This window comes from Coptis chinensis, chromosome 3, assembly GCF_015680905.1.
Source record: "Coptis chinensis isolate HL-2020 chromosome 3, ASM1568090v1, whole genome shotgun sequence".
NCBI classification, from domain to species: Eukaryota; Viridiplantae; Streptophyta; class Magnoliopsida; order Ranunculales; family Ranunculaceae; genus Coptis; species Coptis chinensis.
Genome location: NC_141458.1, coordinates 5,164,596 through 5,180,854, shown reverse-complemented (window position 1 = coordinate 5,180,854; position 16,259 = coordinate 5,164,596). Strand labels below are relative to the sequence as shown.

The following is a 16,259-nucleotide window of genomic DNA, read 5'->3' as shown; positions in this document are numbered from 1 at the left end:
GTGAAAGAAGTAAGGGAAGAACTGGAAATTTAACTTAAAGAAAATAGATTTTATTTGAAGTTCAAGACTTCTTGTACTAACCTAATACAAAAGCTTCAAAGAAAGGAAAATACTATGCATGAAATGTAAACACAAAATGGAATGCAAGAGGAGACCCCTCTCCTTTCTCCAACATTCAAAATATATACCCCCGTCTCTCACATGAAGCCTTCCCCCAATTGATTATAAGTTTGTCTTTTCCTTTTTTAAAACATCTACTTTTTTTTTTCATAAAACTTGTCTTTTTTTTTCAAAGCATCCAAACTTTTTTTCACCTTTTTTTAATAAACAATATAGTCACGCATTTATTGTTTTGTCTTTTCTTTTCTTGCAAAGTGTCACAAAAGTGTCAATCACTTGCCACTTGTCTATGCATGATGACTCATCATTTTTTGTGGGCTGCAGAATGGGTCCACGAGCTGTGTCTAGTGGCGGCCCAGATTTTGGAGTTTTGACAACTTTCTGTCTTTGCATAGTGCTCATTGCCTTGGTCGTTCTGGCAGTTCACTTGCCGAAATCGGAGTCCAGGTTTGAAAGATGTGAGCTTTGGAAGTTTGTTGCTTCTTTACACATGGTCTCGTTCTGCACTGGTTTTGTCCCTTTGAAATCTTCGGCTCAAGTCAGGCTTTGTTGGGCTTCACTGGGCTGAGTGGGAAGACTTCAAGTATGCACAGTATTCTCGTATTTTGATGCAAGTTTTATCATCATATTCACGATAATTGCGAAAACTTGCAAAAGTACGAAAATAAAATTATTTCATGATTATTAAACACATAATTAACCAAAATGCTATGTCTCTACGGGGTTTAGTATTACAGTTTTGGGTGCTTATCAAAGATCATATCCCTGGCTACAGATAAATGGTAAAACCATTGTTCTTAAAGACCACATGGTTATACCAAATGGCTTGGAAAATATTAGGGCTGCTGAGTTGATGTTAGATGGAGGTGCTCAATGAGATATACCTAAGCTGAATGATATTTTCCCACCCTAAATAATACCCTTCTTGCAAACCTTGGCTATTAGACCTGATGTAGAGAGTGACAAGCTCTTATGGAATCATTCTTCAAATAGATTTTTTTTTCTGTGAGATATGCATTCAGCTTTTCCTCCGATGAAGATTGGAGTACACATTCATCTTCCTAGCTACCAGCAAAAAATTGTAGCTAAGATTTGGAAGTTAAAATTGGCTGGCAATTGACAACACTTTATTTGGAAATTGTATGTGCAAGCTCTACCTACAGGTGATTTGCTGTTATAAAGAAAGATAGAAGGGGATATGAGTTGTCCCTAAATCTTGTATTGAGACACTCAGACACCACCACATATCTTCTTGACTTGTGATTTGACAAAGAGTTTGTGGTTCGCTAACCCTATCAACTTGAGAGTTGAAGTGTATTCGAAATGGAGCATAAGAAAATGGCTGGATGAGGTTGTCAATTGGTGTCACAACAAGAATGATGATATAGGAGCCAAATGGCTTCTATTTCGTATAGTCATGCATCACATGTGGGAAGTAAGGAACTTGTATAAGTTTGAACATACAAACTTCAATAAATAGGGCATCATCAAAGGAGCAATGGTTATATGGCATAAATGCTTGGAAGCATATAAAGCAGACAAAGAAAAAGAGGATTCCCCTCGTATCTCTAACCTTAACTCTACTCCTTTGAATATGGTTGACTCATTTCCAGTTGTTAATAAAGATTGCATTAATATATGGTTTGATGCCTCTTTCGATAGGAAATGAGGGAGGGAGCAGGTGCAGCTGGAGTGATAGCTTGGAATATGGAAGAAAAGCCAGTTGTTGTAGTCTTCAGAACCTTCAAAATTCGAAGTGCTGAAGAAGCTGAGTTTGTGGCAGCTGAAACTGCTATTAACCTAGCTAGAGCTTTATCTGCAAGTTGTTTTCTCATTGAAGGAGACAACCAAACAGTGATTCAAACTCTGGCAAATCTAACACCTTTTACTACATTTGAGACCTAGCATGGCAATTAGACCCCATTGTAACAGCTTCAAAGCTTTCTCGTAATAAGGTCATGTCTCGTAGTATAGTCCATAAGCATTGGATTAGTAGATTATCTAACGGGGAGGCCCCATGAACTTGTCAGGTGGGCTATTAGGTATCAAAACATGAGACATCTTCCAAAGTGTATTGCATCTCTAGATTGTGATCTTATTCAAGTTTAAATATTATTGTGACGGAGGATTAGTGAAGAAAAAAAAAATTGTTTAACTAAATAAAATAAGGTACATTAAGTGGGTGTTTGGGTCTCATTTTTTCAAAAAATTATTTAAAAAATATATATATTTTTATGAAAAAATATTTATTCTAAAAACAGTTTTTAAATAAACATGTTTGGTTGTGATTTTTCTTAAGGGAGGGGTTCTAGAGACATATTTTATCTTGACACATAAACAAACTCAAAATCGTTAGGACATTTATAAGTTTTGGATTAGGTTAATTTTTTGTAGATATGATCTTTTAACTATTTTAAACATTGTCACAAATAATCAAAAAAATAAAAATCAAAAATCAAACTTGCCAAATGTAGTTAACAATTTACAAAATTTGGATAATTGTAGACCGTTCATTTTCACCATTTTTTATACTATATTTGGCAAGTTTAGATTTTTTTATTTTATTTTTTTGATTATTTGTGACAATGTTTAGAATAGTTATGAGATTATATCTACAAAAAATTAGCTTAATCCAAAACTTATAAATGTCATAACAATTTTGAGTTTGTTTACTTGTCAAGATAAAATATGTCCTTAGAACCCCTCCCTTTTCTTAAAAGCTATTTTATTAAATCAGATTTCATACTATATTTCTCGATATATTTCGGCATATCATTGTATATAAAATACTAAAGTCTAAAACATCCGGAAAATTCATTTGCCTTGAGCGCCCAAAATGTTTCCCTCAAAGAAAAATAGTTTTTTAACTTGAAAAACAAGTTTGACCTAATTATTATAAAACTAGTTTTTGAAACCAAAAAGTGTTTTTTGAATGATTTTTTTTTTTAAATAAAGACCAAACACATTTATTTTTTCAAAAAAGATTTTTTCACTAATAAACAATTTTTAGCAATAAATAAATAGAATCCAACCCCCCCCCCCCCCTAACTTTCAACATTACCCCCGCGTCCTCTTCTTTCCAACATCAGCCATTTATTTTCTATTCCTTCACCATTTTCTTCCAACATAAGAACCACAATTATAACTCCATTAGAATGACAAGAACCGAAACAGATCCATCATTCCATTCTACGCCACTTTGAACTAGTGATATGTTGGATTGAAACCATTGACTGTCAACCCACCATCAAAATTGGTAACCATAATAGTGGAAATAGCTTCTGCGGAGTGGTGTACAGTTGATTTCCGTATGTATGTTCCTACATCCTTTGCTTGCCTAATAATCAATTAAAAGCTCATTAACATTTAATATATATATATATATATGTAAAATATGCACAGATGGGTGTATTGTATTGTAAATACCCGAGATCACGATTGAGAATGTCATAGATCTCGATGTTCATAGCCCAATATGGACCGAACAATAAATCACTCGTTGCTCTTTCCACCAATGACGAACTCACCATCCTGAAAATCTCGAAAATGTGATATTTTTAGGCTGTGGATAAATTTCGTTTCGATCAGGGCGGCACTGCTGTTATTCTTCTCTCTTTCCTAATAACTGAATCAACCTTTTTCTTTCGCGCATTATTTTAGTATATATCCGTGCAAACCCCCCTTTTAATTAGTTGCACGGTGAAATCACTCATTTTGATTAATAAGTGATAATTTTTCGTACGAGTGGCAATGGTGCAACTCTTTTATTAGGATTTTCTAAGGGATAATGTTATTAAACACTTGGTATTGCTGACGTGTGATCCATATTTGGAGGTAAGGTTCTGTGGCCTAGTTGAAGTCATAGTACAAAATATCAGAATATGACAAAATATCGATCTCTGATTTATGGATATGTATCGTGGACATATCCTCCTCTTTGAGGATATTTGACATTGTTTCATATACAAATATCGTGGATATATCCAAAATATTGACAAATATCGTGGATATTGGATTTTTTTTTTATATATCATGATATATAATTTATATTTATTTGAAATATAATGATAAATATTAAATAAAATTGATATTTGATATTTGATATTTGGCGATACACAAAATATCACCAAATATCGTAATATATCCTAAAATATCGATAACGTTGATAATATCATCGATATTTGTAGTTGTAAATATCTCTAAGCATATCGCAATATTTACTTATCCTTTGTTGAAATCTCAATATATATCGCGATATTTTGTACTATGGTTGAAGTAGCTTTTAACGCAATCGTTTGGCGATAAACATCCGCATCAGACCATGCAAATTCAAGCGATTTTCTGACTTAGAGAAGTGAGCTTGAATTTGACATTTTCGATGATAAAGATTTGGATTGACTTTATGTCAAGAATTCCAACACTATAGAGTAGAGACTACGAAATGAGGCCTAACTTACAGTTTTGATAAATAGAGGCATTTGTTAGTAATTCGCCGAATTATTCGCAAATCGAATTATTTACTACTTTTGAATAGTTGAAAGATTCAGAATAATTTGCGATTTTTTTTCTTGAAAAGTATAATTCAGTTTTTTACCAATTTTTCAAAAATTTGGTTAAAAAATTCATTGGTTGTTAAAAAAAAAATTAATAAAAATTATGTTCTCTTTTGTTATTTTTGATCTACTTTATGTCCCCATTTTTATTTCTTTAGTAATAAATTAATCCAAAAACTTTGCTCTAATACTTTTTGGGCAATATTTAAATTGTCATGTTATGGTGTGTGTATTTTAAAGTTTGAATTGTAATTTCATAAAATCCAAAAGCAAGTAAATGAAGGTACTTATGTGGACCGTTTAATTGGCTTCAATGTTTCGTAGTTAAACTGATTATATATGTTTGTTATGTTGTAGAGAATGACAACTATTATTAATATTTACTAACAAAATTTTACAAATTTTTAGTTTCCGAATTTTCGCAACCAAACATTTAAAATGCATATTAATTAAATACTACATAATTACCGAATTGTGAATTTTTGACCGAATATTTGACCTTACTATTTTTTTAGTCACCAAATAATTTTGGAATTATTTCCATGCCGTATTTTTGGTCGTATCCCAAATTGCTAACAATGTTGGAGACTTTTATTTCTTTTGACATTATTTTCTCATATCCCAAATTGGTAACAATGCCTGGAGGCTTTTATTTCTTTTGACATGGGACACTTGATTGAGATACAAGACACAAAAGTCATAGCACTAACAGCTCCTTATTCTGAAAAAAACATGACACACATATCTATTAAACAAAAACAGCTTCTTATTCTAAAACCTGCACACATGAAACACATACGAAAACCAGAATTGGATATTGCCCCTTTGCAACTAGTACTCAATTTCTTTTAGTGATTATGACCATGAGTCAAAAACCTATCTCTTTGACGTTTGAAATAGGCCAAAGCTTGATCATGTTCAGGAAGATTCTCTTTGATGATAGGCACTTCTTTGAAGTTTTGTATCCATTGATACAAATTTGGGAAGGTATGAGCTTCAATCATTTTTGAACCGGCACATTCTTCCATAATTTCCAACCAATGAGCCATCCAACCAAAGGCTAAATCAACTAGTCCAATAGAGTCACCACCAAAAAACTTCTTGTTCCCTAGTCCATGTTCTTCTACCGTCTTCAAAGCTTCAAAGCAATCTTTTACTGCCTTCTCTTGCTGCTCTCCTTCAGTCGCAAAGAACGAGAAAAATGTCATTGCCTAGTCATCACAAATCAAAGACCATGAAGAATGAGCATAAGGTCTATATGTTCTACAATTAAGCTCCTTAAATAAATTAGTCAAAGAAAAAGAAATTCAAGTGAAAATGGTAAGTTATAATCACCTTGTCCTCTCCAAATTTAATCCAAAACCTCGCTTTGGCTCTCTCATAAGGATCTTTTGGGAGCAGGGGATTCTCGGGCCATGTTTCTTCAATGTACTCAAGGATAACAGTCGATTCAGCTATAGGCTTTCCTGCATGAACAAGAACTGGGATCTTCTTGTAGATTGGGTTATACTTTAAGAGCAAAGCACTCTTATTGCCAAGATCTTCTTCAATGTATTCGTAACTCACACCCTTTAGCTTCAAGGCCCATATGACTCTGTAGCTGAAAGGACTAGGCCAAGCTCCAAACAATTTCACTTCTTCCATGTTGGAAAATTTAAGAGAAGTACTTGGTTTTAATTTCGCAGCTCAAGTCCGTTATTTATATTCTCAAAGGCGAGTCTCGAAGCTTCTTTCTTCGGCACCAAGCCTCCAAATTCATGTCTTCATAAGAATTTGACCATATGACTTGAGAGCAAATGAAGTACTGGACAAGTAACTGAGATAGCTAAGATAGAGACACCATGGCCACAGAAACAAAGTCAGTCTACTTGACTATTATTTCATCATTTTCTTAGAAGGTTCGTTTGCCATCTTTCTGGACTATTCAGAACACAGAAGTGATAAAATTGTGGTAAGTACGTGTACGTGGTACCATGTAAAACTAGAAAGTAGTATAGATTTAAAGAGGTCGGCTAGTAGAGAAACAAGATTATACAATAAAGTTCAAACATAACAAAAGGTAAGTCAGCTGAAGAGAGTGAATTTTTAGTAGCTGAGGTAGTAGTGTAGCTGGCAAAACATCTAGGAGGTGAAATTTTGTGTTTGAAGGTGATAACATCAATATTATCAACAGCTTGAAGGCCCAGGAGTCCAGTTTGGCTTGGTCATTACACAACATAGCTAAAGCCATTATTAGAATTTCTAGTAAATTTAATTATTCATGTTTCAGTTGGTCAAGAAGATGTTTTAATGGAGAGGCCCATGATCTTGAAAAATAGGCGTTTAGCTCTGATATCGGTATATATATGTCAAGTCAAAAAAAAAAAAAAAAGCGCCGTGACTCGTGAGTTCTCATATGAGAGGGGTGTGAAAGCTTTTCATGATGTAAAATCTTTTGACTCCAAGGAACTTCCATGTATTAACTAAATGATAAGGCATGCAGAAGCTTTTATCGACACGATACTGATGACACTAAGGAGTCTTGGCTTTAGAAATGCCAGTGATATGAATAAAATTTTGTTTGCGAAACATTGTTGGAGAGCTATAACTGACCACTACATCTTTTTGGGCTAGAACATTTAGAGCCATATATGGTAATAAGTGGCTAGGTCAAAGTCCTGAACCTGTCTCTAACGTTTTATACTTTTGGAAGTGAGTACACAAACATTACAATGAGTTCAAAAAAAAATTTGATTTGGAGGATTGAACATGGTAATGAGATCTCAGTCTTTAAAGATCCTTGACTACAGATAAATAGTAAAATCATTGATCTCAAAGACCACATGGTTATACCAAATGGTTTGGAAAACATTAGGGCTGTTGAGTTGATGTTGGATGGAGGTGCTCAATGGAATATACTTAAGCTAAATGATATTTTCCCACCCCAAATAATACCCTTCATTCAAACCTTGACTATTAGGCTTGATGTAAAGAGTGACAAGCTCTTATGGAATCATTCAACTTTTCCTCCGGTGAAGATTGGAGTACACATTCATCTTCTTACTATAATAAAATTGTAGCTAAGATTTGGAAGTTAAAATTGGCTGGTAATTGGCAACACTTTATTTGGAAATTGTATATACAAGCTCTACTATACCTACATGTGATTTGCGCTGCTAGAAAGAAAGATATGATAGAAGGGGATATGAGTTGTCCCTTATATGAATCTTGTATTGAGACGCCAACACATATCTTCTTGACTTGTGATTGGACAAAGAGTTTGTGGTTCACTAACTCTATCAACTTGAAAGTTGAAGTGTATTCGGAATTGAGCATAAGACAATGACTGATGATGTTGTCAATTGGTGTCACAACAAGAATGATGATATACAAACTTCAATAAAGAGAAGCAATGGCTATATGGCATAAATGGGTAAGCATATAAAACAGACAAAGAAAAAGAGGATTCCCCTCGTATCTCTAACCTTAACTCAACCATAACCTTGAATATGGTTGACTCACTTCCAGTTGTTAATGAAGATTGCATTAAATATACGGTTTGATGTCTCTTTTGACAGAAAATGGGGGAGAGGAGCAAGTGCAGCTGGAGTGATAGCTTGGAATATGAAAGGAAAGTCAGTTGTTGCAGTCTTCAAAACCTTCAAAATTCAAAGTGCTGAAAAAGCTAAGTTTGTGGCAGCTGAAACTGCTATCCACCTAGCTAGAACTCTATCTGCAAGTTGTTTTCTCATTGAAGGAGACAACCAAACAGTACGTGATTCAAACTCTGGCAAATTCGACACCTTTTACTACATTCGAGAACCTAGCATGACAATTAGAGCCCATTGTACAGCTTCTAAGTTTTCTCTTAATAAGGTTATGTCTCGTAGTATAGTCCATATGTATTGGATTAGTAGGTTATTTAACGGGGATGCCCATGAACTTGCTAGGTGGACTATTAGGCATCAAGATCTTATTCAAGTTTAAATCTCTACACAATATGATAGCCGGATCTTTAGGAGGAAAATTTCTCAACCTAACTGTGTATTTGTAATCTCTCTATTTTATGATTTTAGAACCACCTCCCTTAATTATTCTAATCAGCTCTCTCATTTTTAAACAATTTACCAAAAACTCTTTCACTTTATTGAAATTAGAATTAGCTTCATATTATTTAAAATAATTTAGAAAACCTCATTCACGTCACTCAAATTATATTCAACCCCTCCTAATGTTTTTATATTATTTTTTAGATTATAACTAGAATTCAAAAAATCATACTATCATAGAGATGTTAGAGCCACAGGTTTAAAATTTTGAAAAAACACCGATGCGTAGCACGGTTCGCATACTCGTATAAAATCAAAACGTTGCCATAGCCGCTCATATTGTTGTTATCCCCCTTTCGTATTCCGGTTTTATATAGTTCTATGTGGTAGTTTTATATATCTCTATTTTTCCTTCATTCTGTTTACAATACCTTAGCCTATTCGTTAGTGGTATTTGATTGGAAATCAAAGTTCTAAGTTTTATATTTTTAATTTGTTTCTTTATTATTTTCTAAGGAATAAGGAAATCAGAGATTGAATTGAGCTCTGATTCCCTTTTTAGAGATTGAATTGAGCCGTGATTTCCTTTTATATGTTGAATGTTTTTCTTTTCTTTTCCAGCGTCTTTTCTGTCTACTTTTCTCTGATCATCCTAGCCATTTTACTTTTTTAAATTATTGTTGTTTAAACTATTTTTGTTTCATGGCAATCAAAAAGTGTTTAAGTTATTGTTGCTTTATGGCCATCAATTTGCTGTTTTTTTTGGAGTATTTTGTCTACAAGATCAACTAATCAAATTGGTATGGGTTTTCCGTAATTCTCTCTATATCATAATACATCATAAGAATATAATAAGTTATTAGGGTATACAGACACTCCAGAAGTTTGTTCAGGTTTCGATCATGGTAGATTGGTCAGAACTTCCAAAAGACGTTCTTGCTTTAATAGCATGTAAATTGATCCACATCAACGATTTCATACGTTTCGGTGCTGTTTCTAAGTTATGGCGATCTGTTTATATCGAAGAAAATAGAAGCTACGTAGTCAACCGCCAAGTTCCCATGCTGATGCTTACTACTGAACTCAACAGTGATGGCAAGACTCGCAGTTTTCACAGCCTCAGCGAGAAAAGAGTTTGCAATTTCCCAGTACAACTGCCTCACGACAGGTATTGCGCTGGTTCTATATATGGATGGTTGGTAACAGTTTCTGAGAATTATGATAATTATGATGTTTGTCTTTTTAACCCATTCTTGTCTGTGGATAATGAGATCCATCTTCCTTCTTTAAAAACACTTGAAGCTCTTAATGAGGAAGATGAGATTTTCGGTGTCCATTACCTGCAAAGGGTTGCTTTGTCAGCAAACCCATCAGCAAATCGCGATTTTGTTGCTATGGCAGTATATGGTCAATTTGGTAGGTTAGCATTCTGCAAGCCTGGAGACAAGGAATGGACCGGATTAGATCAGACGCACACACTGATGTCCAGCGTTATTTATTTTCAAAATCAGTTTTTCGTTTTGAATATCTACGGAACTGTTTTTAATTGTGATCTCAATCATCCCCATCCTAAGTTATCAGTGGTGGCTGCTGCCCCAGATTCTTATGGTGTAGGTCACACGATTGAAGAGAGGTATCTTGTAGAATTATCTGGTGACTTGATACTAATAAAAAGAGTGAGGGATTTCGTAGGTGTAGATGAATCGGATTATTATTACCTCACTCATCGATTCCTCGTTTTCAAGCTCGATCAACTTGAGGTTAAATGGATTGAGGTGAAAAGTTTAGGTGGTCGCTCTGTGTTTCTAGGTGTAAATTCTCCCGTCTCTTCCAGCTTTAGAGTTTCCTGGATGCAAACCAGATTGCATATACTTTACGGACGATTATACAGAGGTGTACATGAATGATCTGCCCCATGGAATTGGACCTCACGACTTGGGAGTTTTCAGTTTGGAAGATGGGACTCTTGAACCTCATTACCAAATGGATGGTGACATGATATTTCCACCGCCCATTTGGGTTGAGCCAACTTTGCAGCAGTGCTGAATTTGTCTTGCCCCCTTTTCTTTCTTAGTATTGGTGTTAAGGGAATTGTAGCATGAGTTTATTATTAATTTAATTATTTATCGATCTCTGATTTATGGATATATACACAAATGTTATCAATATTTTTATTAAATGTGATGATAGTTTTAATATGAAAAACTCTAGTGATAAAAAATGCTAACTAATTTATTTGTACATATTTAGGATTGTTATATACCTCATGAAATCATGTTTTGAGTTCTTAATACAAGTTCAAATATAAGCTCAACATCAATAAGCTCGAGATTCATACTGCTTTAGAACCGAGAGAAAAATAAATAAAAAAATAAAAAATTATCGCTTTTATCTTTGCATTTATTTGAGTTTGCAACATTGGTGTTTTTCTTTGTAATGTAATCAAACCTCAATTCGGCAAAGAAATAGGGTTATTGGGTTGAACTATATACAAATTAATAGGTATACAATAATAGATTGGTTTATGAATATTAATGTTTTTCATTCTCCAGTGGTTAGTGGGTTTACCATTTTCAAAAGAAACGTAGGTTCAATCCCTCCCACAAAGCTTAATTGTTATTAAAATTTTTATTTTGTTAATTTTAATTTCCACACTTTATGAATGATTTGAGAGCCAACATTTACATAACAAGTTGTTGGCGCATGTTAGCCCTCAACTTGAGGGAACAAGCTTGGACTTTACACTTGAGCAAAAATATTCGACTTCACATTTGAGCGAAAATATTTTTACATTTAGAAAAATGTTAGAATTAAATAGCCTTAAAGAGAACACCACGCTAACTTAAGTAGATTGAATAATGGAGAGAATGAGAGAGAAATCTTATTAATGAAGTCTCCATAAATGGGAGGAGATTACCTTTATATATAACTAGGTAACTTTATTTCCTAGATACAAAGATTATCAGGATAAATACATATGAGGAGGTGTCCATATGGGGTCAATGGTGGGCATCCATATAGGCCCATAGATTTCATAACACTCCCCTTTTGATGTCTACCATTCTTGTGGAAATTCTGGTGGATGCATCTTTTGTAGCATTCTTCTGAATATTCAATAACTATCCAATGACAATTGCCTCATTAAAACATTTCTGAGGAAAACCTAGTGGGAAAAACCAAAACAAATGAAAAAAAGTACAACTTAACATTACCCAGAATCATTGTGACTTGTTAATACTGTCTCATTAAAACCTTTACTAGGAAAACCTAGTGGGATAAAACCTAGATAAAGGAAAAAAGTACAGTGCATATGTCCTGAGACACATTCTTCAGGATGCTCCCCCTATTCTATTACCCCCCTGATAAAGACAAGTTTTTATATGGCTTGGTGGTGAACTTTGTGCATGCCGATCCCATATACAAGCTTTTGAAATGTATGCTTCGATAGTGATTTAGTGAAGAGATCAGCAAGGTTGTCACTGGAACGAACTTGCTCGACCTTAATCTGCTTCTTCTTCTGAAACTGGTAAGTGTAAAAGAATTTTGGCGCAATGTGTTTTGTCATGTCTCCTTTTATAAATCCTTCTTGAATCTAGGCTATACAAGCTGCATTATCCTCATAAATAATGTTGGGAACACCTGTTATAGAAGGTAATTAGCAAAAACTACGAATATGCCCAATTAATAACCTTAGCCATACACATTCACGACCAAGGCCCAAAATATCGATATCGATGAATATATCGGTGTATCCAAAAACCGATATATATCGGATATATCCAATATATCCATTTTTTTGGTGACTTGTCCAAATTATTTACAATATCGGAAATATAATATCAAAAATATCGGAAATATCGGATTTATATTAAAAAATGGTCAAAAAGTCAACTGATATATATATATCGTAAATATCGGATATATCGATTATATTGGCGATATAAATTTTTATATCGGAAATTCCGATATATATCAGGAAAAAAGGGTTCTATATTTGGTGGATATATGTCGAAAATATCGATATCGATGTACCAAAATACCGATATATATCGGATATATCGGTGATATTTTGGTCCTTGTTCACGACTACCTTCATGAAGAGCTAAAATTTCAGAGTGGTTAGAGGAAGTTACTATTAAAATTTGTTTAGTGGAACGCCAACAAATGACAGCATTACCACTAAGAAATACATAACTTGTTTGGGAGCGACACTTGTGAGGATCTGACATAAATCCTGAATATGTATATCCCACAAACTTGGAACCTTTAGAATCCTTTGAATAAAACAAACCTAAATCCGTGCTTTTATGTAGATATCTTAAGATAAGTTTTATGCCGCTCCAATGTCTTTTAGCAGGCGTTGAGCTATACCTAGCTAACAAATTTACAGAAAAAGAAATGTCCGATTTAGTGCAATGTGCTAGATATATTAATGCACTAATTGCATTCAAGTATAGTGTAGGGGAGCGATATCCTCATAGGGCATCGCACTCGCGAGGAGCATAAGCGGCCAAGATATCGACCTCCAAGACGGACACGAGAAACGGCCCTAGCGGACACACGCAATGCACATAGATGAATCAAAGGCGACCTCAAGACCGACTGCGGCGGCTCGAGTAGGTGGTGCGCGAACGAAGATATCTCAATCTGAACACTTCGCCAATTACGAACGCCGGATAGAAACCGTCCCCCACCGGTAATGATTGCCAAAATCTTAGTGGTAATCTCAACACCGGGAAATAGGGACTACCGTGATCTACCCCCCCCAATCATAACAGATCCAATTCAACACTCATCCGCGATCTCCACCCTACATTTGTACAAAAGAATACACGTGTCAGAAGGATCTCCTCTCTCAAAACTCTATAAATACCACCTACTGGAACTACGTCAGACCTGATTCTTCTCTCCCGAGAAAAAGGAAAAACGAGAGAAGATACGTAGGCAGTTCGCTCACAGCGACCTCGGTCACATCCAAAATCCTAACCCTTCCCGTTCTTCCTAGTTGTAATTAGGAAAGACCAAAAGCTCCCTTTACATTGGCGATGCGTGGGTTCGATTCTTGGAGAGCCACTTTAGATCGGTTCATCTATTTCTAACTCTCCCGATACGAAGCATGGTTAGCATAGAAGATCAAGTTCAACCTGCGCCCACCGGTTAGGAGTAATCGAATGAGAGCATTTCCTTGCTTTCGGGGAGGAAAATGCTACGTTACAGCTTCGGTGGATAGTTATCGGCAACAACAAATTCGGAAACGGAGTTGAACCGGATCAATGGCGTTAATCGGCAGCCTTTAACGAGTTGTCCCAAAAGGATTGGCGGACCTCTGCGAAGAAGGACTTCGACCGCAGTTGTACACAAGATGCTTAAGGCGTATCGGCGCATCTCCGTTTCACCCATGAGAGGTCCTCGGCAAATCCTCTCCACCGCGACTTCATCCAGCCACGCTTTCCCATGTATGCGGCGGCAGACCTGCCTCAGTCGGCATGTGGCTCGCTATATTCAAAGTCCGGCACTTTACAGCTCACTTTGAGTTTGATTATCTCCATCGCAGATTATTTCCGGCCGACCTCCGGGATGGCGCCTCGATGGTTCTTTTCAGCGGAGTCCGATTCTATCAACACCTTCGAAAGCGACTTCTTGATTTGTTAAGCCCGCCGATGCGTCCACAACATAGGAAGAAGGCGGATCTTGATTCTGTTTCAATTATCTTTCAAGGAGGCTTAACTATTCGTGAATTCCTGGGGCGGTTCAAGGCGAATCTAACGTGCATGGAAAGTGGCTTGAAAGAATCTTTAAGCCCTTAATCGGCTTTTTCTAATGCTTGCCGAGTCTTGTAAATAAATGACCCTCGCTGGTGGATTGATGAAGGAACGCCAGAGACATCTTTCCCAGAGCTCTACGTGTCGACAAAGTACATCAAGTTGCGAGAAACCTTAAAACTCCATGGTTTTAGCGAGAGCCACGAGGTCGCCGAAGTCTCGGATCGTTCCCCGGGGCAAGAAGCGCCAGTCGCTAAACTTGCACGGCGGCTTCGTGCCGATCGGATAACAGCGAGAGTTTATCATCCTCGCTCGCTCCCCGTCACATCTTGGATAAGATCAAAGCGCCCTCATTTTTCCGGCCAAACATCAGGCAGCCCTTGCGATCGTCTGGCAAGCCTTTTGTGCATTTCATAAAGCAAAGTGCCATGAAACCGATGCATCTTTGGGGGCTCAAGCATTATCTCCAAGACCTGGTGGAAGCTGGTTATATCAAACATTACACTAGCATTCCTGATGGCGACCTGCGTCACAAGTTGATAGCTCGTCGTGTACGTAGTCGATCTCCACCTCACCGTTACCGCCAAGGAGTACAGGCTCGTCCTCACAGTAGAGGACGTTCCCGTGATCGATCTCGTCACGAGAGAAGGCAGCACTCGTCCGATCGTGACAATGCTCGCACTATTCATGTGATTACCTTTCCGGACGATTCCGTGACCTCTTCCCGAGAAAAGGCGTCGGGTTGGCTCTTCGAAAGTCTATCATTTTACTTCACAGGCACTCCGCCCGCGGTTCAGTCGTCGCAAATAGCGATATCACTTTCACGGAGGCCGACTTAAGCAAAGTTTGCCTTCCTCATAATGGCGATTGGTCGTTCATGTCAAAAAATCAGCGGCCCGGATCAAAAGCAAAGGCGTCTGATCGACCACGGCGGTTCTGTGACATCTTATTTTACCACACCATGCAAGAGATGAACCTCCCCAAGTCCGTTCTCGTCGACCCGATCGCTCCCCTTTATGGGTTCAATGGCTCCAGAGCCGACCCCGTTGGTGACATTATCTTACCAGTATCGGTGGGATCTCGAGAGGATAAGATTACCTGTAATACTCGGTTCTCTGTTTCGACAACAAAGTCGCCATACAATGCCATCCTCGGACGACGCTGGATTCATCAGATGCAGGCCGTACCATCTACTTTACATCAAGTTCTCCGTTTCCCAGGACCTCGAGGCATGATGGAACTTCGAAGCAATCAACTTGAAGCGTACCATTGCAACCGGGTCAATCAGCGGATGCACTGCTTCGTGAATTGCTTCCCACCATAGAGAGCCCTCAATTACACAATGGCGGGACTTAGTCGCAGGTCGAAGTCCAACCCAACCTGCCAGCGAGCGGGGGGCTCTTCCGGTGAAGTTCTCCATCACTGCCGATATACTGCACTTTCGCGCCCGAGTCCTCGATGCGCCCGGTAGACCTCTAGCATCGAACCAACGTCAGTACCTTTGTCAGTACCTTTGTCAGTTAAAGTTTCAGAGATCGTCCCAGGCTTCATATCAAGCCGACCAATTGTCGCGCAATCGCTCCATCAATGTGCTTGCAGCCAGGGCCCCCTCCCCAGGTCGTGGATACCCATGGCAGCGTTGCCGAGAAGGTCGCTCCACATTCAAATTAATACCGGTCGGTCGTCCCACCAAGTGTTCAGATCTCCTCCGATGGCGAAGTCGCTAAGCGATTAGCCATCATCGGTAAAAAATCCAAATGGCGAGAAAAGAAAGAGTGAACCTTGGCACAAAGACG

General features: G+C 37.1%; 2 protein-coding genes and 1 long non-coding RNA gene across 3 annotated transcripts; 1 reads left to right on the top strand and 2 right to left on the bottom strand.

The window, feature by feature from the left end:
- Positions 1–2,828: 2,828 nt before the first annotated feature.
- On the bottom strand, positions 2,829–3,743 carry LOC147507481 (uncharacterized). The gene is made up of 2 exons (XR_015217674.1): positions 3,547–3,743; positions 2,829–3,457 (listed from the first exon to the last, which is right to left on the bottom strand). It is a non-coding gene; the product is annotated as an uncharacterized LOC147507481 (long non-coding RNA).
- Positions 3,744–5,299: 1,556 nt separating this feature from the next.
- LOC147507480 (glutathione transferase GST 23-like) lies at positions 5,300–6,522 on the bottom strand. The gene is made up of 2 exons (XM_086600185.1): positions 6,009–6,522; positions 5,300–5,884 (listed from the first exon to the last, which is right to left on the bottom strand). Exons 1-2 carry the CDS (start codon positions 6,315–6,317, stop codon positions 5,522–5,524), a joined length of 672 nt encoding a protein of 223 aa, XP_086456311.1. The 5' UTR covers positions 6,318–6,522; the 3' UTR covers positions 5,300–5,521.
- Positions 6,523–8,913: 2,391 nt separating this feature from the next.
- LOC147507479 (F-box protein At2g17036-like) lies at positions 8,914–10,844 on the top strand. Its single transcript, XM_086599047.1, has one exon. It carries the CDS (start codon positions 9,604–9,606, stop codon positions 10,606–10,608), a length of 1,005 nt encoding a protein of 334 aa, XP_086455173.1. The 5' UTR covers positions 8,914–9,603; the 3' UTR covers positions 10,609–10,844.
- Positions 10,845–16,259: the final 5,415 nt, after the last annotated feature.

What these genes read in the sequence shown, in the direction of transcription:
- LOC147507480 (XM_086600185.1), bottom strand. Translation starts at nt 6,317, where the DNA reads ATGGAAGAAGTGAAATTGTTTGGAGCTTGGCCTAGTCCTTTCAGCTAC. An exon ending in TTAAATTTGGAGAGGACAAG is followed by an intron (nt 5,885 to 6,008) that starts GTGATTATAACT and finishes TGTGATGACTAG; the next exon opens with GCAATGACATTTTTCTCGTT.
- LOC147507479 (XM_086599047.1), top strand. Translation starts at nt 9,604, where the DNA reads ATGGTAGATTGGTCAGAACTTCCAAAAGACGTTCTTGCTTTAATAGCA.